Raw genomic sequence first — 21,220 nt, forward strand, 5'->3', positions numbered from 1 at the left:
AAGGCACATCCTTGTCTTCTGGTAAATGCCCAAATGTTGCCCTCTTTTTCTGGCAATTGGCAGCAAGTCAGGATGTGTGGAGGAGGGAGTCGGTTCTCTCTCTCCATTTTGGCCTGCAGCTTCTTAGGGACATGCCTGCCAGCCAAGCTGGAGTTGGAAGGGAAATCTCGAACAGATGGGGGTGCACGTGTAGGAGGAGAAAATAGCTGCTCCATCATCCCATTACTGAGGCCCCCAAATCCAGGCTCGGGCTGCCTCATCGCCTAGGTATGCAGGCTGGTGCTCAGTTTTTAAAACAAAGGGTTTTCCCCTCTGGGCAGCGCTGGGTGTTTTCCCCTACCCGAAGGAATGTGGTTCTTGTTTCTCCCCAGGGTGAGGAGGGGAGCGGAGAGGAGCTGCGGAAGCGGCCTGCTGCAGCGCAGTATTCCCAGCTTGCTGTTTGGGGCTGTCCAAGGAACGTCATGATGAGCCCAAACAGCAGGCTGAAAGGTGGAGTAATGATGCCATTAGCCAATGAGCAAACTGGTAAATGGGACACCTCAGATACTTTTTGTCCAGAGCCAGCAAGAGCTTGGAGAGAAAATGTCAGGTGAGCAGGACTTAGGGTAGACGTTCTGGAAGGTTCCAAGAGGAGGAAGACAGGTCTTGAAGGCTGGGTGGGAAAGTGGAAATCTATTAGCACCCAGAACTCTAACCCCAACCCGAGAGACAGGTACCTGCCAAGCCCTGGGTCCTGTGTACCTGTCTGGTGCCTTGTGGTGGAGAAGCCCCTAAGTCGGCATCAGGTAAATACAGATCGCTGTCGGTGGTCAGGAAGGCACTGCTAAGGGGAATTTAGCAGGGCCTGCAGTACATCGGCTGAGGGTCTGAGGGGGAGGGGAGAGGAGTGGACACTTCCGGTTTAGATAAATTTACCCCATTCTCTTTAGTTACCTCCCTAAAAACCCCACGTTCTACGACTGAGCTTTTCTCAGACCAGCCGTCATTGCACAGTAAACCTACAGCTATGACTTGGGCTGGGGTCCCCTCTTCACCACACTTAGATCCGCAGATTCCTCACAGCTTGGGACGGATGTAAGCAAGTTCTTGGAGACGGAGACCTGACCTGCAGGCCACGCAGGGCCTGTGGGAGAATGTTGGACAATGCTGGACGGAGGGCAGAGAACCTGCCTTGTCACCACGTGACCTCTCAGGCCAGTTACTTCTCTGGGGGGTGGTTTCCTTATGTGTCAAAAACAAAAAGGGTAAGAACAGGAAGAGGGAAGCCCCAGGGCCTAGGAGAGGAAGGACCATGAGTGTTTCTGTGGGGCAGGAGTCCTTTGCTCTTTCTGATCCTGTCCCTTCAACCCAGGCTTTTCAGGGTGGCCGCCTCTAGAATCCATGGTAAGCTAATTCAGCTCTTTTACAAAAATATGTAATATTGCACCACCCCAGTCTCGTGATGTTTCAGACTGCTGTTATTTCTCACCCTCTTTAAACCTATTTGACAGTTTTTGGATTTCGCTTTTAAGTGGCCTCCAAGAACGAATTGCTTCCATAAATGGGACACGGCCCCGGCCCCGCTCCAGCCGCACCAAGCTCCATCAGTACAATGTTCCCAAACCCTCAAAGTGTCATTGGAAGCTAAGTTGAAGGAGCTCCTCCTATACCAATAGTTCCTTAATGAGAACGATAGTGATTCAGGACTACCAAGTGGAGTGTTTTAAAGCTTATCCAAGAGATCACATCCCACCCCCTTCTCAGTGGGTGCTGGGGAAGGTCTGGTTTTCTGTCTGTGGCATGTTCCAGTTGTCATCGGACAGGACAGGTGGAGAGGACTGACAAGGCAGGAGCTTGTTCATTAAGGAATTCCACTGCTGACCAGCTGATACTTCCTGTGACAAGTGGAAATTTTTTTCCTGACAGGTGCCCTGACATACAAAGCAAGCATTCCCTAGAACCAGCTTAGGAATTGTTTGCTCTGAGAAAAGCAGGACAACACTGAGAAAAGCAGGGAACTCTGCTTTCTAGTTTTAGGTGGTTGGGTTTTTTTTCTTCCTGTAAAAGCTCAAAATAGGCTAGAGAATGACCCCATTCCTTTGAGAGAAGGTCCATTTCTCCTCCCCCTCAATTTCCTATAACATAACATGAACTAAGGGTAAAGGACATCATCACTTCAGAGAATGCAGCCTCGTCTCTGAAACCTTTGATGTCTGCAGTGACACGGTGCTAAAAAGGAAATAAGCAACTCCCTGGACAAGGGATCTCCACCTGACAGAAACAAAATGGATATGTATCAAACAGCTGAGTGTTTAGCAAATTTATATTGAAGCTTTTGCCTGGACTATACAATATCCACTAGACAAAACTTACGTTAACAGCAGGACAGAGAGCCTGTCCCAACATGTTGCTACTTATTTCCTCAGCATGAGGGGAGATTTTAAAAGCATTGGCTAATATAGGTGACAAGCTATTACTGCCTTCATCCTGTCTCCTGGGGCAAGTCTAAGAAGCTTAGGCTCACAAAAGGGATCGAAGGAACGTCGTGTCTCCCACAACTACCCACGCTTAATGCCACCTTCATCCAAGTTCCAGGAGCAGTCAGTTTCTGGAGAAGCTGGATTAAGAACAACCATCAATTCTGTATGATCAATTCTGGTTTCCCACATCCCTTTTAAAGGGAGAATGTCCTGGGATAGCTCAGCGTCCTCCTTAATCAGCAGTGGCTCGGGAGAGACTGATATAGAGGTCAACCATATAGCTGTGGGAAGGACTGTAAGGCAGCACTTGTGTGATGGGGCTGAGCCGTCTCCCCCTCTGCAAAAACAGCACAGTGATATTTCAGGCTTTCTCTATGTCAGGCTCCTGACATGCACTATATGTAGCTGCAGATCCCAATCAATTTCAACATTTCTGAACTGCTGGAACGCCTTTCTCAACACTGTAATTTACCCTCAAAAGAATAGGGAGCACGCACCCTCGCCTCCCCAGTACCACAATCTACTAACTGCCACCCCCGCCCAGACCCCACTAACCTACCCACGCAAAAGAGGAAGGAACCCTCCTTCAAAGCCTGCAACAGACGGCTGCAGTACATATGCCACGACAAGAACTTTTATTTCTTTTTAATGACATTAAACACAACTGCTACAAGGGAAAAAACATGATAAAGAGGAGGCACCAAACTTCAGTTTCATAATTGATCCCGACAACTCAAGTAAATCAGGCCTGTGTTAGATGCAAAACTACAGGTTATTTCAGGCTCTTAAAAGTAAACTATGTAAACAGCACATTTTTACTCTTTGTCAAGACCCCCGTGGTGAGAATGCCATCATGAACGAAGAAAGCTAGGTAGGCAGTTAAATGCACATAACCGTCACTCCAATAAAACAATACAGCAAGAACTCATCACCAAATACTAGTCTGAGAGGCCAGCACCACATAGGAGATATGCAGCTTTAAATACAGATTAAAACTCCAGATTTTACCCACCACCATCTTTAAGGCAAACATGCCTGATAATGAGTTTTCTTTGGCTTTGTTTTTTTCTTCTTAAAGAATACCATGTTAACCGCTAAAGAACAGTTCTCTCCTCCCCCAGTCCAACAGATTTAATTAAGCTGCTAAAGCTTTGGAAAAACAGAATTATTTGAGCAAAGAGGAAATGTGATTGTCACATTTTCTAGTTAACCCGTCACTCATTTGATTTGGCAAAGGCAAGGCTGCCATTACACATTCAGGCTTAAACCCTCTTGTACCAGGAGTGCAGGAACATGAGCCAAAGCGAAATGCTGTCCCTTCACTCCTTGGGCCGACTGTGGAGAACTAGACAGCCACAGTGCTAGTTACTCCAGCTCCAATTAATTTTTATCATGCTGTGGTTCCAAAGGTGGATGTCTGCTCGCTCACTCCATCATGCTAATTTAGGGAAATCTGGAGAAGTGACTGATTGACTAAATGTCCATTATGCCAACTGAAATCGATTTTGACTCTTGGCTCTGAACAGAACTTCTTTGCATCTGGTTCCAGAATCTAAACCAAATGTCCCAAGGAAGAGACTCCTCACCTGGATAAAAACAGTAAACACTTAGTGGCATCCATCTAAGTTTACTGGTGGCTTGAATGACTAAACTTTTCCCAAGTCATTTTCTAAAGCCGGGTAGGCTGTTTAGGATGAGTGCAGAGATGGGCTGATGGAACAACAAAAGCAGAAGGAGGCAGCTAGCCTGGTACCACAGGCTGCGCCACAGTGACTACGCCCAGCCTCCACGGAGCATGAACAGTAGCGTGAACGCCGGACTGCAAAATCTCCCCAAAGATGTCTAGAGCTGGCTGTATAGAAAGAATGACGAACTCCTTGACATCCATTAGGCTGCACAAAGTCTGTCAACTTAAGGTAGAATACCTAACCTGAAGGTCAGGTAATGCTTTCGTGCACAGGCTTAATCACAACTGATTAGACCCACATTATCAGTTTTGTCAAGCTGTGTATCAGAGGTTTGACCAAATGAGATGGTAACATCCGGAAGCTAAAGGCACCTCTTGTTAACTACTAATGGAGACAACAGAGTGTCTCTCCAGAGTCTCTCCCACAGGATGATGGACTCACTGACTAACACATCAACTCACACTTGAAGTTGGAGTTGAGCAGATGAAACTGAAAACCAACTCACACCTCAGTAGGACTGGTTTGCTGGCCTGTCCTAGAGTGAAGACTCTGGGTGGGAAGCTCTTTAATAAAGAGAGCAGGGGGGCGCCTGGGTGGCGCAGTCGGTTAAGCGCCCGACTTCAGCCAGGTCACGATCTCGCAGTCTGTGAGTTCGAGCCCCGTGTCAGGCTCTGGGCTGATGGCTCAGAGCCTGGAGCCAGCTTCCGATTCTGTGTCTCCCTCTCTCTCTGCCCCTCCCCCGTTCATGCTCTGTCTCTCTCTGTCCCAAAAATAAAAAAAAAAAAAAAAAAAAAAAAAAAAGAGAGCAGGGAGTCTGCTCTTAAGAGGCATGTCTATGTCTAACAGGATACAGGAACACACCAACAGAACTTAAGGAGCACAGTGGTCACTGGGGAAAAAGAAGGCAAATCCTTGAGAAAAGAGAAGACAATCAGTCTCAAGACCACAAATCAACAAGGGTTAGTCAGCAGTCTTCTGTCAGAGTTAAGATGTGTAACATTTGTAAACCTATTGTGCAAAACAAATTTAATGAAGAATGGGGGCAGGGGGCAAAGAAAATAAATAAATAAAGGAGGCTAGTAAGTACAAAAAAGAGAGAAGATTTACACTTTTAATTTGTCCCTTCAACAGGATTTTTGTCCTGCTCCATCCTACTTCAGATGTGCTGGATTACCGACTTTAAAATACTGACAGGTATTCAGAGATTCAAATAAAAAAGTAAGAGGGGTTGTTAAAAGTGACTTATATCCTCTTATAAGTCATTAGCAGTAATTAATGCTGGCTTGCAGCCTGGTAATCTCTTCCTTACAGGAGATTAGAAGATGATTTCTTTTGGGCACCAGAAGTAGACTTCACCTCTGTGCAGAGGTGGGTGCTTTGCCTGAGCCTAGGTATTCTGGCTTGATGCTGGCTTTCAATTAGTGGTCACCTTCAATTTAAATAAAAAAAATAAAAACTTAACAGTGCTTAAACGCATGCACACAGACAAACAAGAAGGACGTTATACAAAAAAATTTCAAGTCAGCAACGGGAATTTCCAAAAGGTGGCAAGTTCTTTAAATAAAAATCTCGTGAAAAATAAAATTCAAAATCTACAAAGCACAAAAGAGCAGAAGATGAGCTGCTGCTCCAAACAGGACCTGGAACAGGACCCTGGATAGAGACCTTCACTGCTGATGGGGTGAGACAAATGGACTCGGTGGGAAATCTGGGAGACGCTGGAACCGATGGTGGCTTCGCATGTTCCTGTCAACCCACTGAGTCAGACTGTATCTTTGCAGAGGTTTCTGTCGGAACCGAGCGTAGTTTCTATCAGGAGAAAGGGAAAATAAAAACAGGAAAAATGAGTGTTTCGGCTGGAATGGCTATTTGTACACAAAAAATGGCCCAGGCAACTATCTGAAGAGTATCTTTACTTTTGGATAGCAGACACTAATTTTACATTTCAATCCTCACAATTTTAGAAACTTTGTACTATTTTATTTATATGAAAGTCACAATGTAAGTGCTATTTCCTTCCAACTCCCAAAGCCAAATTGCCACATAGGTATTATGGTGATATATGCCACATACACAAATGTTAAGAAAACCTAATACATAATGTATAATAACACTCAAGTAGGCAAAAAAAATTCTCTCCCTCAGGAAACATTTAGAACAGGATCTGTATTTCACTGCATCACGCTTGTACCTCCAACAGGACCTCACTGTCTGACACAGCTCAAGGTTGCTCAGGACTCAGCAGTTAAAATTAGAATAAAATTCCCAGAGAAGGTAAGTCATCATGTGAGTATCACATTGCAAGTTTGGAGGCTGAATAATTAATAGCACGGACTCAAAGTTTCTTGAGATTCTCCTTTAGTCACCCCCAGTCCTTTAGGCTGTACTTCTGAAAAAGACCCTGTATGATAATCTGAGCTCATTCTCAACCCCAGCTCTTCCTAATAACCACCTGGGAAGCTTTTTAAAGATTGAGATTCTTGCACCACACCCCCACCCCAACCCCTGACTTAATGATTTAGAATCCCTTGAGTCAGGGCCTGGACATCTGTATTTTTAGACATCTCCACAGGTGATTATGAGTAGCCAGAACTGAAAATAATTATAACATCTTATGACATTTATCTGGCCCTATATGCAAGTACTTGCTGAATTCTGTAAATACCTCACCTCATTTAATGCTGATAACAATCCTGCCAGAAAAGCACTCTCAATATTTTGTACAGGTAAGGAAACTGAGTCTCAGGTTAAATAACTTGCCCAAGGTCATAAAGTGGAGTAAGTACAAGAGCCTGGATTTGAATTCATACCTGTCTCCAGAGTTCATCTAATAACCATTACACTGCCCTGTCTTTCTGAGATTTGCTATCATTTTGGCAACTAGAGAGGAAACACTGAGCATAAAGGCCCTGGGGTGGGAACACGTGTGACATATTAGAAAAATAGCAAGGGAGCCAGTGTGACTAGAACAGAATGAGCAAGGGGAAGAGTAGTAGGAGATGAGGTTGGTGAGCTAACAATGTCAGGCCATGGTCTTTATAGGGGACTGTGAGGGTGGGAAATGTGAGATGGAAAGTTTTGAGCAGAGAATCTGAATTTGGCTGCCGAGTTGAGAATAGTAGACGGGCAAGGGCAGAAGCAGGGAGACCATTTAGAAGACCTGCAATAGTCCGAGTGAAAATGATGAGAAATGGTCAAGTTTTGGATATACTTACAGGATTTGCTAATGGACTGAATATGGGGTGAAAGTCAAAGATGACTCCAAAGTTTCTGTAACTGAATCAAAGTCACTGAATCGATGTGTAAAACCACCGTGCATCAAGAATCCAGAAGATTTCAGAACAGAAAGACCCTTGGACGTCAATTAGTGCAACATACTAGTTTTACTGATGTGAGGACCAGAGGAATGGAGTGACTTGGTCAGAATCATACATCCGGTTATAAACTGCAAAGCTAGTACCCGACCCCGCGTTTCCTGGATTTCAGTCCAGTTCTTACTCCACTATACTCTACCGCTTCTTTTCTACCTCTGGAACTATACAATTACACCCAATTCCCCACCACATTCCTCCCGTGGCCAAATTCTACCCTTTTCCCCCTCCTCCTCATCACCCACTCACCGCATGGTGAGGTCCGAAGGATGCTGCCATTTTGGGTTTGGCACATGATGAACTTGACCCATCAAGGCGCACAGTTCCCCCAAGGCACCTGTGACACAGAGGGATCGTGGTTAGGAAGCAGCTCAATGAACTACCATATCAGTCTAGGTCAAAGCCCGTGCTTTCAGGGAAAGAGAAAACAGGCACTGATCCTAATACTATCTATGATTATCACAAGCAGTCAGCACAAAAACTATAAGCCAGAGAGGGAAGCTCGCTCTCAGATGGTGGTGGTGATGATGATGACGACGACGATGATGGTGATGATGACGATGACGATGCAGCAGCGGCAATAATGACAGCCACCATTCATTCATTCAACATTTATTAGCTCCTATAGTGTGTGAGGAACTTTACTGGTCCCTAGAATATGGTAGTAGACAAGACACTACCTGCCCTCAATTAAGTTTATATAAGGAGACAGGCGATTCCAAAATTTGTGATACGTGCAGTGACAGGAGAAACACAGGCTGCTATGTGAGCAGAGACTGGAGGGTGGAGGTTTGAGCAAGCCCTCTCCAGAAGTAAACTACAAGCAGGGATCAAAAGGATCTCTAGAAGTTAGTGAGGCAGACAGGGGTAGAGGTGGGGGTGTCCAAGAGAAATAGCTAATACAAAGGCTCAGAGATACAAGACAGCAAAATACATTCAAGAAACGAGAGAAGTTGGGGCACCTGGGTGGCCTAGTCGGTTAAGTGTTTGACTCTTGGCTCAGGTCATGATCTCATTCATGGTTTGTGAGTTCAAGCCCCACATCGGGCTCTGTGCTGATAGTGCAGAGCCTGCTTGGGATTCTTTCTCTCTCCCTCTCTCCACCCCTCCCCCGCTCATGCTCTGTTTCTCTCAAAAATAAATTAATTATGGAAACCAATTTGACAATAAATTTCATATATTGAAAAAAAAAATTTTTTTAATAAAAAAAATAAAGCGCTGGAGGAAAAAAAAATAAATTAATTAAAAAAAAAAGAAAGAAGTTGAGAATAGAAGGCAGGTGGGGCCTTTTTGCTAAACAAGAAAAATTGCTAGAGGCAATTTCTCAACCATCTGGGAGACTGGCAAGGTGCTATGCGCTTTACATACTATCTTATGGAGATAGATGTTACTAAAACATCACTTTGGAGGTGGAACCTGGGTAGCCCAGTCAGTTAAGCGTCCGACTTCAGCTCAGGTCATGATCTCATGGTTCACGAGTTTGAGCTCCATGTCGGGCTCTGTGCTGACAGTCGGAGCCTGGAGACTGCTTCGAATTCTGTGTCTCCCTCTCTCTCTCTGCCCCTCCCCCACTCGTGCTCTGTCTCTGTCTCACAAATAAATACACATTAAAAAAGTTTTTTTAAAACATCACTTTGGAGATGGGAAACTGTGGCTCAGTGAGGTGGACTTGCTTTAAATGCTCATTAAACCGATCTCAAAACTGGCTCCTGTTTGACTCTATGCTTTTCTGATAATGCTAATTTTGCACTTAGGGGCTGAGACTTAGGAGAAACTCACAAAAGCAGAAATTATGATTAGAGAGAATAAAATAATTTCCCTTCACCAGTGGTTCTCAAATTTTAACATGCATCATAATCAGCCAGAAGTATTATAAAACTGATAGCTGGGCCCAACCCCAGACTTTCTGATTCTGTAGGTCTGGAGTGGGACCTGAGAATTTGTATTTCTAATAAAGGCCTAAGTGATGCTGAGGCTGCTGGCCTGGGAACCACTCTTTGAAAACCACTGCCCTAGACGGTACAGACTTTTCTTTCGGCCAGTTTACATACTTCTCATTGCCTTCATTGTGCTCTCAGAAACCGGAAGCAGTTTAACTAGGCTACAGCCCCATCTTTTCAAGTTCTGATAAAAGATATTTACTTAACTTTTAGGACGAATCTAATTTATTTGAAGCCTCAAGAAGCCAAGCTATGTAGAGAAAGTATATACTTTGAAGTTAGGCAGACTTAAATTAAAATTCCAATCCAGCCACTACCTAGTTCTAAGACCCTGAACAAATCATTTCACTTCTAGGCCCACTTGACCCATTTATGAAATATGGACAATAATATGTAGCATGAAGTTGAATATTAGGAATACAGCACATAAAAACTTAGCATATTGCCTGGCACAAAGCTGTAAGTGGTAACTATTGTTATTAAGGTGTTACAGCCACAGGCCTATGTTAGTTTGCAAAGACTCTTCAAATCATGTGACAATCAATCACCTCTCTGTAAGGAAAAATGTTTATTAAGTGGATCAGTCTACACATAAACTCAGATATGTGTTACAGCACTCAGCAGAAATTCTCTAACCATAATGAGATGATACTTTTCAGGAAAAATTTATAGATTCATCACAAGCTTCTGTGCAGTTAAAATTAAAAAGTACAACCAAGGGTAAAATAAGACAACTGACAAAATGAAAAATATCTTTGAAACACATACGGCAAAGTTTTAATGCCCTTATTCTACAGAAGTAATCTCCTCATAATAAAAGAGGTCAAAGGACATAAATAGGCAATTCACCAAAGTAATACAAGTGATCAGTAAACATAATGAAAAGATGTTCAATTTCACTAATATAGGAAGAAAACATATGAATCTCACTTCTTGAGAAGGAAATATAAACCAGAAAAGAGTTTCTCCTTTAAGAAGGGAAGTAGCTTTAGATTAGAAAATCCCTTGCCTGCTGGATGTTAAACTAAAATCAAAGGTCTCAATTCAAATTGCCTTTCCCATATCCCACTTTCACATCCCAGCACCCCATCCTTCTAGGCCGGCAAAAAAAAATGTCTCTGTGAGGGGAAAAATCAGCTTTGAAGGATTTCAAGATATGTTTTTCCTGCCAAAGCATCATCAAAGGATGGCTGGCAAGATATGGGTATTGTGGCGTCCAATCTCAAAATGGAACAAGATTATCTGTGGACCATGTCCTTCAGTTCACTCATCTCTTACCAGCTACAGCCTATAAAACTATCCTGATGACGGAGGCTAAAGATATGCTATAAGCCTCCTATGAAGAAACCCATTTACTTTTGGGGTACCTGGGTGGCTCAGGTCATGATCTCATGGTTCGTGGGTTCAAGTCCTGCATCAGGCTCTCTGCTGCCAGCATGGAGGAGCCCACAGGATCCTCTGTCTCCCTTTCTCTTTGCCCCTCACACACATGCACGCACTTGCTCGCTCTCTCTCAAAAATAAACATTACGAAAAAAACAAAAAACCTATTCACTTTAAACTAAAAGGAGGAAAAAGTGGCCGATTAAGCCCAAGGCTTCAAGTATTAAACTGCTAGGAGTCAAAATCTAGCAGCAGCAACTTACATATAGCACTCACCATGTTACTGGACATTGTCCTATGAGCTTTATATGTATATATATGCTTTATATATATATATATATATATATATATATATATATATATATATATTTTTTTTTTTTAATGTTTCTTATTTTTGAGAGAAAGAGAGACACAGACAGAGCGTGAGCAGGGCAGGGGCAGAGAGAGAGAGGGAGACACAGAATCTGAAGCAGGCTCCAGGCTCTGAGCTGTCAGCACAGAGCCCAACGCGAGGCTCAAACTCATGAACCACCAGATCATGAGCTCATGACCTGGGCCAAGGTTGGACACCTAACCAAGTGAGCCACCCAGGTGCCCCAAGCTTTACATATATTAACTCATTTGTTCCTTATAATAATCCTATGAGGTATTTTCCCCATTTCACAGATGAAGGAACTGAGACATAGAGAAGCAATTTTCCCAAGGTCACACAGTTAGTAACAGCCTGAATAACAATATAATACCATCGAGTTGAGTTTCCTTACAATTTTTTCTGGGACTGACATTTCACACTGGGGATTAGAAAGCAAGAATCCTACCACAATATGTGTACTTGCATACTCATTACCTCACACAGTGGTAAGTAAACAAGGGCTCAATAATCAGGTCTCAGCTCATGCACCAACAAATGTTAGTTTTCCTTAGCACTAAGAACTAAGATGGACTATGGGAACATTAATTATTAATAAGACTTAATGATCTAGAGATAATGAAAACTACATTTATCAAGCATTTATTATGTGCCAGGCACTTTGCTAACAGCTTTGCATGTACCCTATCATCTAATCCTAACCACCACATGGGGCAAATACCATGATCTCCATTTTATTCGTGATTAAACTGAAGCCTAGAAAAGATACCCATCTATCATCTAGTAAATGGGAGAGCCAAGATTCAAACCCAGGTGGAGCTAATAATCCAAAGAACCTTATTTCAGCTCATAGCTTCTATCTCTTCTTCCAAATTTAGAGATGCTAACAAGAATGGAAATGTTTGAATTTTCTCTTCACAGTCTCTAACAGATGGGCTTTCTTGGACCAACAATCAGTACCATGGGTTTATTTTAAGTTGTGGCTAAAAGGTGGTGAAGACTGTCCTTTGTTTTGTGCCTAAGAATGAAATTCATCTAAGAATGAAAGTAAGAGGAAAAAACCCTAACATTTCGGGAATTAGATAAACAGTCCGTCTAAACCTTAATCTATAAATATATAGATGACTAGTTTTGGTGGAAATCCAGTCTAATACCTGTCCTTAGTAAGTCAGGTCAATCAATGGTTAGAAAGGAGGAGGAATGGAAGATGCTGAGTGCTTGCTATGCTGATGGCCCTCCTGAAATCTTAGATTCACACTTTATACATGACCCTGTTTAATTCAGTGTGGCACATGACCCAAGAACAGAGAATCTCTCAGCTGGCTAAGGACCTAAAGAGCTGGCCTGGCACCAATAGGTCTTTAAGTAAATCAGTCAGACACTCTCCTTTGGAATGTGAGTGCGAGCTTTAGTAATGAAAATGAGAGAGAACACACAGGCAGGGCTCCAGGAGAGAACAGACACGTGAGACAGCTAATAGAAGCACTGGTCACAGAGAAAGATAAGTATGAGAATCACTGAGTCAGCAAGGAAAACCTGGACAGGGAACAAAGGCACCAGTTTCTGGGGGACATGGGGCCTGGATCTACGGCTGATTCTTTCTACTATGAGAACTGGCTATATTGTTGAGTGTCTAATCTTCATCTTCTCCTGTAAATCCTTAAACTCCAATTACTTAAAGGCAATCACAAGGTCTCTCTCTATTCCTTGCAATAAGAAAAAAAAAAACCTAATACAGGAAAGAGAATGAAGAGGAAAAGAACAAAATATGCTATATGGGTGCAGGCTACTGCTTTTATAAATACATTAATAAAATAGGAATAAAAAGGAAAAAGAGATGAGTGGAAAACAAGAATGCAAACATGTCACCTCTAGGTCAACAAAACTGCGATGATCTACTGCAAATCTTGACTGATTTCCTTGCAGACAGGGCAAAAAGCAAAAGAAAGAAATAGGAATTATTATATATTATGTATTATATAACTCATTTTTGAAGTGATGTGTTAGGTAGGGGATACTGAGTGATATAGGAATGTCCTTGACAGTAATGCCAAATGCAAAATCAGAATTTACATAACCATTGCTGCTTGTGATCTCCAGGAAAAATCAAAGCAGAGACTTCCAGGCATGATGAATGGGCTTACCTCCTACTGTGAGCCAACTAGAAACTGGGCAAAATATATGAAACAACTGTTTTCAGACTGCTCAGAATCTTGATTCCCAAGAAGGGAAACCATTGAGGTGCACCTTGAAACTTCTTGTGAGTCTCTGAGTCTGTAACTTTTCAAAATAAAAAGTTTAAAATGAAGGCAAAACACTCTAAATAAACAAAAGCAAAGAGACTTCCTCACCAGCAGACCTACACTACAAGAAACTAAAAGTTCATCAGGAAAAAGGAAAGTAACAGATGGAAAAGAATCAAGAGCACTGAAAACAGTCAGTATGTGAGTAAATAGAAAAGACTTTTTCTCATTTAAAAAAGTCTTTCAAAAATAACTGTTTAAAATAAAAATAATGTGTTGGGGCACCTGGGTGGCTCAGTCGGTTGAACATCCAACTTCGGCTCAAGTCATGATCTCACGGTTCAAGAGTTCAAGCCCCACATCAGGCTGGCTGCTGTCAGCGCACAGCCTGCTTTGGATCTTCGGTCCCCCTCTCTCTCCCTGTCCCCCTGCTCACGCTCTCTCAAAAATAAATAAACATTAAAAAAAAAAGTAAAAATAATGTGAAAAGTATATATATATATATATATATATACACACAGTATATAAAAACAATTACATAAAAAAACAGACTGGAGATTTGGAAGTATATTGTTATTAGGGCTTTATGTGTTAAGTGGTGGATTATTTTGAAGATGGACTGATAAGTCAAAGATGCATATTGTCAACAACGGAATCACAGCTCTCAAAGTGTGTCTAAGAATCCCTGGGAGTCCCTCAATACCCTTCTGAGGCTTAACGAGGTCAGAATGATTTTCATAATAACACTAAGATGTTACTGTCTTTTCCACTTGCATTTCCACTGTGTAGGGTGCCTGTGTAAGGTGGCTCAGTCAGCTGAGCGTCCAGCTCTTGATTTTGGCTCAGGTCATGATCTTAGGTAGTGAGTTGGAGCCCCGTATCAGGGGATTCTCTGTTTGCCCCTCCTCTGCTCTCTCTCGTGCGTGTGTGCACTCTCTCTCAAAATAAACAAACATTTTTAAAAAAGTGTACTGTGGAGTTCTCAAGAGGCTGTACGACATGATTTAGAGTGCAGAACCACAAGTGAGGATCTAGCAGTCTTCTGTTTAGCCAGGCATTAAAAGAGATTTGTAAAATGTAAATCAATGCCATTCCTTTCCCAAAATTTTTGGTTTCATTTTCAAAAAGTTATTTTTAGAGGCACCTAGCTGGCTCAGTCAGTGGAGCCTGCAACTCTTGATCTCAGGGTCATGAGTTGAAACCCCATGTAGAGGTTACTTTTTTAAGAGTTATTTTTATTTATTTATTTTTTAAATATTTATTTTTGAGAGACAGAGACAGAGATAGAGAGAGAATGTGTGGGGAAGGGGCAGAGAGAGAGAGAGGGAGACACAGAATTTGAAGAAGGCTCCAGGCTCTGAGCCATCAGCACAGAGCCCGAGGCAGGGCTCGAACCCACAAATCATGAGATCATGACCTGAGCCGAAGTCGGACACTTAACCAACTGAGCCACCCAGGCACCCTTACTGCATTTTTTTAAAATGTTTATTTTGAGAGTGGGGGCAGAGAGAGAGATACAGACAGACAGACAGACAGACAGACAGAGAATCCCAAGCAGGCTCCACGCTGTCGGCGCAGAGCCTGACGCGGGCCTCCAACTCATGAACCATGAGGTCATGACTTCAGCCGAAATCCTTAACCAAGTTAACTTGTACATTTTACATAATTCCAATGAAAATATCATCAGAATTTTTCCTGGAGCTTAAATTTTTATTATAAAGTTAACTTGGAAGAACAAATAAGCAACAAATAGTGAGGAAAAAAATGGGGGAATGGGTGCAATGGTGTACATGACAGACTGCTGGCCTTAGTAGATGTAAATGCATATTATAAGGTCACTATAATTAAAAGGGTATAGCATTCTTCCCTGTATAGACAGGGAAGACTAAAAATAGAAGAGAAAACAACACTTTAGAAATAGATGCAACTGTATATGAACATTTAATATATAATAATCATGACCTGAACTGAAATCAAGAGACGAATACTTAACTGACTGAGCCACCCAGGTGCCTCCTCCAAAAATTATTTTTAGTAAAAACACATTATTTCTGTTAACGTGCAATGAGTTTATTATCTTAAAATATATTAATAAAAAATAATTTTTCAGTTCTTTTAATATGATTAAGTATAGACAGATGTAACCCACACAAACAAAAACACTTTTTGGGGTCCTAAATTTGCAAAAGTGTAACTGGGTCCTGAGACCAAAACCTCGTGAGAACTACTACCCTAGAACGACCATGAAAAATAAAACAAAGAGGTATAGAATGGAGATGAAATGGAATACTAAAAAATACTTTAAAAACAGCAAAAAAAGGGGACTCCTGGCTGGCTCAGTCAGTGAAGCTGTGACTCTTGATTTCAGGTCATGAGTTCAAGCCCCGTGTTGGGTGTGGATGGAACCTACTTAAAAAAATTTTTTAAAAATAAAAATTAGCGGGGCGCCTGGGTGGCTCAGTCGGTTGAGCGCCCGACTTCAGCCCAGGTCATGATCTCGCAGTCCATGAGTTCGAGCCCCGCGTCGGGCTCTGTGCTGACAGCTTGGAGCCTGGAGCCTGTTTCAGATTCTGTGTCTCCCTCTCTCTCTGACCCTCCCCTGTTCACGCTCTGTCTCTGTCTCAAAAATAAATAAACATTAAAAAAATTAAAAATAAAATAAAATAAAATAAAAAAATAAAAACTAGCAATAATAATAAAGAGCCTTGAAAAAAAAAGTCAAGAAAAGATGAAAGAAAAAACAAAGAACAGATAGACAAACAGAAAATAAGTAACAAGATGGCAGATTTAAAACCAACCATACTGACTGGACTCACACTTAAATTAGAAGACTGAGATTATGAGGGGCGCCTGGGTGGCTCAGTCAGTTAAGCATCCGACCTTGACTCAGGTCATGATCTCACTGTTCATAAGTTCGAGCCCCACATCAGGCTCTGTGCCAACAGCTCAGAACCTGGAGCCTGCTTTGGATTCTGTGTCTGCCTCTCTCTCTGCCCCTCCCCTGCTGGCACTCTGTGTCCCTCTCTCAAAAATAAACATTAAAAAAAAAAAAAGAAGACTCAGATTGAGGTGGGGAGAAAAAAAAGCCATACTCAACTATATAGTGTCTACAAGACATCCACAAAGATATGAGGGGCACTGGCTGGCTCAGTTGGAGGAGTGTGCAATTCTTGATCTTGGAGTTGTGAGTTTGAGTCCCATGTTGGGGGTAGAGATTACTTAAAAAAAAAACAAAGAAACACATCATGCATACAGTAGTGAAAAGAAAGTTGGAATAGTTACATTAATATGAAACAAAGTGACTCCAAAACAGAATATTAATAAAAATGTAAGTACTGAATGTTGCTAAGAGTAAAAAAAAGTTCATAATGATAAAGGTGTCAATTTATCAAGACATGTAATATTCCTATAAGTGTATGCATCCAATAGCAGAGATTCAAAACACACAAGGCAAAAACTGACAGAACTGAAAGGAAAAACATGAAAATCCACAATTAGAGTTGGAGGTATTTAAACACTCCTTTTAGTAAGAAAATCTGTAAGGATATATAACTGAACACCACCAGCAACCAACAAAACCATACTAAAATGTATAGAACACTCCACCAACATCAGAAATATATATTTTCAAGTGCACAGGGAACATTCACCAAAACAGACCATATGGTGGGCTATAAAAATAAGACTCGGCATATTTAAAAGAAGTGAACTCATACTGAGAATATTCTCTGACCACAACGGGATTAAGCTAGAAATAAGAAGATTGCTGAAGAGTCCCAAATATGTGGAAATTAAGCAACACACTTCTAATTACCCATAGGTCAAAGAAGTAATCACAAGGGAAATTAGAAATTGCTTTGAGCCAAATGAAAATGAAAATATATCAAAATTTGTGGGATGCACCTAAGTAGCACTTAAAGGGAAAACCTGTGACTTTAAATGCTTGCAGAAAATAGAAAGGTCTCAGATCAGTGATCTAACCTTCCATATTAAAAAGCTAGAAAACAAAAGCAAATTAAACCCACAGTAAGTGGAAGGAAAGAAACAACAAAGTGTAGAAAAAAATTAAGTGTAATAGCCAAAACCAATATAGAAATATGAAACTAAAAATCTACTTTGGGGGAAAAAAATCAGTAAAACTGACAAACGTTAGAAATGAAACAGTGACCATCACTACAGATCCTACAGTAATTAAAGGAATCTTTAGGGAAACATTATAAATAATTTTATGCCAATAAACTCATCAACTTAGATAAAATGGACAAATTCCCTATAAGACAAAATTTTAAAATGGACTCAAAGATAAAGAAATTCTGAAAAGCCCTGAATCTTTTACATCTGTACTTTGACACCTTGCCAAAAAGAAAACTCCAGGGTTGGATGGCTTCACTGATACATTCTATCAAACATTTAAAGGAAGAAATGATACCAATCCTACATAAACTGAGAAAACATTTCCCTACTCATTTTATGAAGCCAGTATTACCACAATATTTAAACTAGAGAACAATACAAGAAAAACTAAAACCCAATACTCCTTATTAACAAGACGTAAAAACTGTTAAAAATATTAGCAAACTGAATTAAGGATAATTCATGAAGATCAATGAGTTTATCCAAGGAATGCAAGTTGGCATAAGAGTCAAAAATCAATAAATGTAATACACCATGTTACAGAAAAAAGGAGAAATACCAATATCACCTTCTAAATAAATGCAGAAAATTCAACTAACAAAATTCACCACCCATTTATGATAAAAACTCCAATCAAACTACAAACAGAAGGGGAACTTCCTCAACCAAACTACCAATAGAAGGGGAACTTCCTCAAACCTGAACAAAGGGTATCTATGATAAATACACAGCTAATATCACAGTTAATTTACTAGAGATCCTAGCCAGTGCAATAAGGCAAGAAAAGTAAACAAAAGGCCTATATAGATGGGAAAAGAAGAAACAAGCTGTCCTTATTTGCAGATATTATCATGTTAACACAGATAATCCTAAGAGATTTATTAAAAAGTTACCAAAAGTATCAAAACCACAATAAGATATCACCTCATACCAGTGAGTATCAAAACAACAAAAAATAACAAGTATTGGTAAGGATGTGGAGAATAGGGAACCTTCGTGCAGTATTAGTAGGAACGTAAATTGGTACAACCACTATGGAAATGGTATGGAGGTTCCTCAAAAAATTAAAAATAGAAATACCCTATGACCCAGTAATTCCACAACTGGGTAATTACCCACAGAAAATGAAAACACCAATTTGAAATGATATATGCACCCCTATATTTATTGTGGCATTATTTACAATAGCTAAGATATGGAAGCAACCTAACTGTCTATAATAGATGAATGGATAAAGAAGATGTCACACACGTGGGGTGCCTGGGTGGCTCAGTTGGTTGGGTGTCCGACTTTGGCTCGGGTCATGATCTCATGGTCTGTGGGTTTGAGCCCCACGTCGGGCTCTGTGCTGACCGCTCAGAGCCTGGAGCCTGCTTCAGATTCTGTGTCTCCCTCTCTGCCCCTCCCCTGCTCACACACTATCTCTTTCTCTCCAGATATAAACATTAAAAAAAAAGTTTAGAAAAAAAGATGTCTCTCACACACACACACACACACACACACACACACACAGAGGAATATTAGTCAGCCATAAAAAAGACTGAGATCTTATCATTTGCAACAAAATAGATAGACCTAGATGGTATAATGCTGAACAAAATAAGTCAGAAGACAAATACCATGAGTTCACTTATATATGGAATCTAAAAACAAAACAAACAAACAAAACAAAAATCTCAAAAAGACTCTTAAACACAGAGAGTAAACTGTTAATTGCCAGCAGGAAGGCAGGTGGGGAAATGGGTGAAATAAAGGAGATTAAGAGGTACAAATTTCCAGTTATAAAATAAATAACTCATGGAGATGAGAAGTACAGCATATAGAATATAGTTAATAATATTGAGTAACACTGTATGATGGCAGATGGTGACTACACTTATGGTGGTGACCATCTATTACATTATAAAAAAGCATTAGGATACCGATGAATTTAACAAAATATGTACAATAAAAACGACAAAATGTTATTGACAGAAAAAAAGCTACTGACAGAAATTAAAGAGGCCATAAATAAATGGAGAAATATATCCTGTTCACAGGTTAGAAGACTTACTATTGTTATGATGTCAGTTCTCCCCAAACTGATCTATTATAGATTCAACACAATCCCAATGAAATACCCAACAGGTGTTTTTGAACAAACTGACAAGCTAAAGTTAATTTTTAAGAAAATTATAGAAATCTAAACAATTTCAAGACTTGCTCTACAGTAATCAATAGTAATCAAGACAGTAGAATATTGGCATAAAACATATATATATACATATATATATACATATATATACACACACATATATACATATACATACACACACACACACACACACACATATATATATATATATATATCAAACAAAATAGAGAATTCAGAAACCCATGGAAAGGATAATCTATTCAAAAAATTTAGAACTAAATATTCATATACAAAAAATAACCCTTAAGCCTTTGCAGTATAAAACCCACAATAAATAGTATGATCACTTTGCAAAAGTTATACAAACCCTATATGACTCAGCAATTCCATTCCTAATCATTTACCCTGGAGAAATGAAAACACATATCCATACAAAAACCCATGTATGACTGTTCATAGATGCTTTATCCATAACAGCCAAAAACTAGAGACACAGATGTCTTTCAACAAGTGACTAGATTAAACTACAGTATATTAATACAAGGAAAAATTCAACGGCAAAAGTACAGAACTACTGATACACATAGCAACATGGATAAATATCTTAAAATTATTCCAAGTAAAAGAAGCCAAACACAAAAGAGCACATACTGCATGATTCCATTTATATGAAACTCTAAGAAAAGACAAATCTAATTATAGTGACCAAAAAGAAATCAGTGCTTTCCCAGTGCAGGAGTGGGATAGAGACAAAATGACTGAGATGGAGCGCAGGGAAAATTTGGGGGATGGTGGGAATGTTCTATCAATCTTGATTGTTGTGATGCTTTAATAGGTGCATAACTTTGTCAAAGTTCAGCAAAAAGTACACTTAAAATGGGTGCATTTTAGGGGTGCCTGGGTGGCTCAGTCAGTTAAGTGCCTAACTCTTGATTTTGGCTCAGGTCGACCTCACGGTTTGGGAGTTCAAGCCCCACATTGGGCTCCATGCTGGCAGCATGGAGCCTTGCTTGGGATTCTCTCTCTCCCTCTCTTTCTGCCCCTACCCCACTTGCTCTCTCTCTCAAAATAAATAAATAAACTTAAAAAAAAAAAGCCACTATAAAATGGGTGCATTTTGTTGCATGTAAAGTATAGATCAATAAATCTGATTAAAAACACAGGTCAAGGCATACATCCAGAGAAACAGAGATTGACTGCATGAGTTTATCTTCTCCTACTCCTAACATCCCTTACTAAATTAGAAAAAAAAAGACTCAAATAGATGGTCTTAGCAACCATCTAAAGAAACTAGAAAAAGAGCAAATGAAACCCAAAGCAGAAAAAAAGGGCATAGTAAGTATCAGAATGGAAATCAATGAAATAGAAAACAGAAAAATAGAGAAAAATCAGTGAAACAAAAGCTGGATTCTTTTTTAAAGAAGGAATTACATAATAGTGTTCATAAATTTTTAGCCAGACTGATTAGAAGAGAGAAAACACAATTACTGATACCAAGA

At 40.5% G+C, this 21,220-nt stretch overlaps 1 protein-coding gene across 13 annotated transcripts in view; it reads right to left on the bottom strand.

Moving 5' to 3' along the window:
* Positions 1 to 4,906: 4,906 nt before the first annotated feature.
* Positions 4,907 to 21,220, bottom strand: part of S100PBP (S100P binding protein) — a 46,388-nt gene continuing 30,074 nt past the window's right edge. For 11 of the 13 annotated variants that reach the window (XM_047872995.1, XM_047872987.1, XM_047872998.1 and 8 more), the window contains 2 exons: positions 7,768 to 7,855; positions 4,907 to 5,956 (listed from right to left, as the gene is read on the bottom strand). In XM_047872995.1, coding sequence (XP_047728951.1) covers positions 5,815 to 5,956; positions 7,768 to 7,855 — 230 coding nt within the window. In that variant the 3' untranslated portion in view covers positions 4,907 to 5,814. Of the gene's footprint in view, positions 5,957 to 7,767; positions 7,856 to 16,432; positions 16,672 to 21,220 lie in introns of those variants that run through there. The other 2 variants (XR_007155097.1, XM_047872999.1) reach the window with 2 other exon arrangements.

Source organism: Prionailurus viverrinus, chromosome C1 (genome assembly GCF_022837055.1).
Source record: "Prionailurus viverrinus isolate Anna chromosome C1, UM_Priviv_1.0, whole genome shotgun sequence".
In the NCBI taxonomy this organism is placed as follows: domain Eukaryota; kingdom Metazoa; phylum Chordata; class Mammalia; order Carnivora; family Felidae; genus Prionailurus; species Prionailurus viverrinus.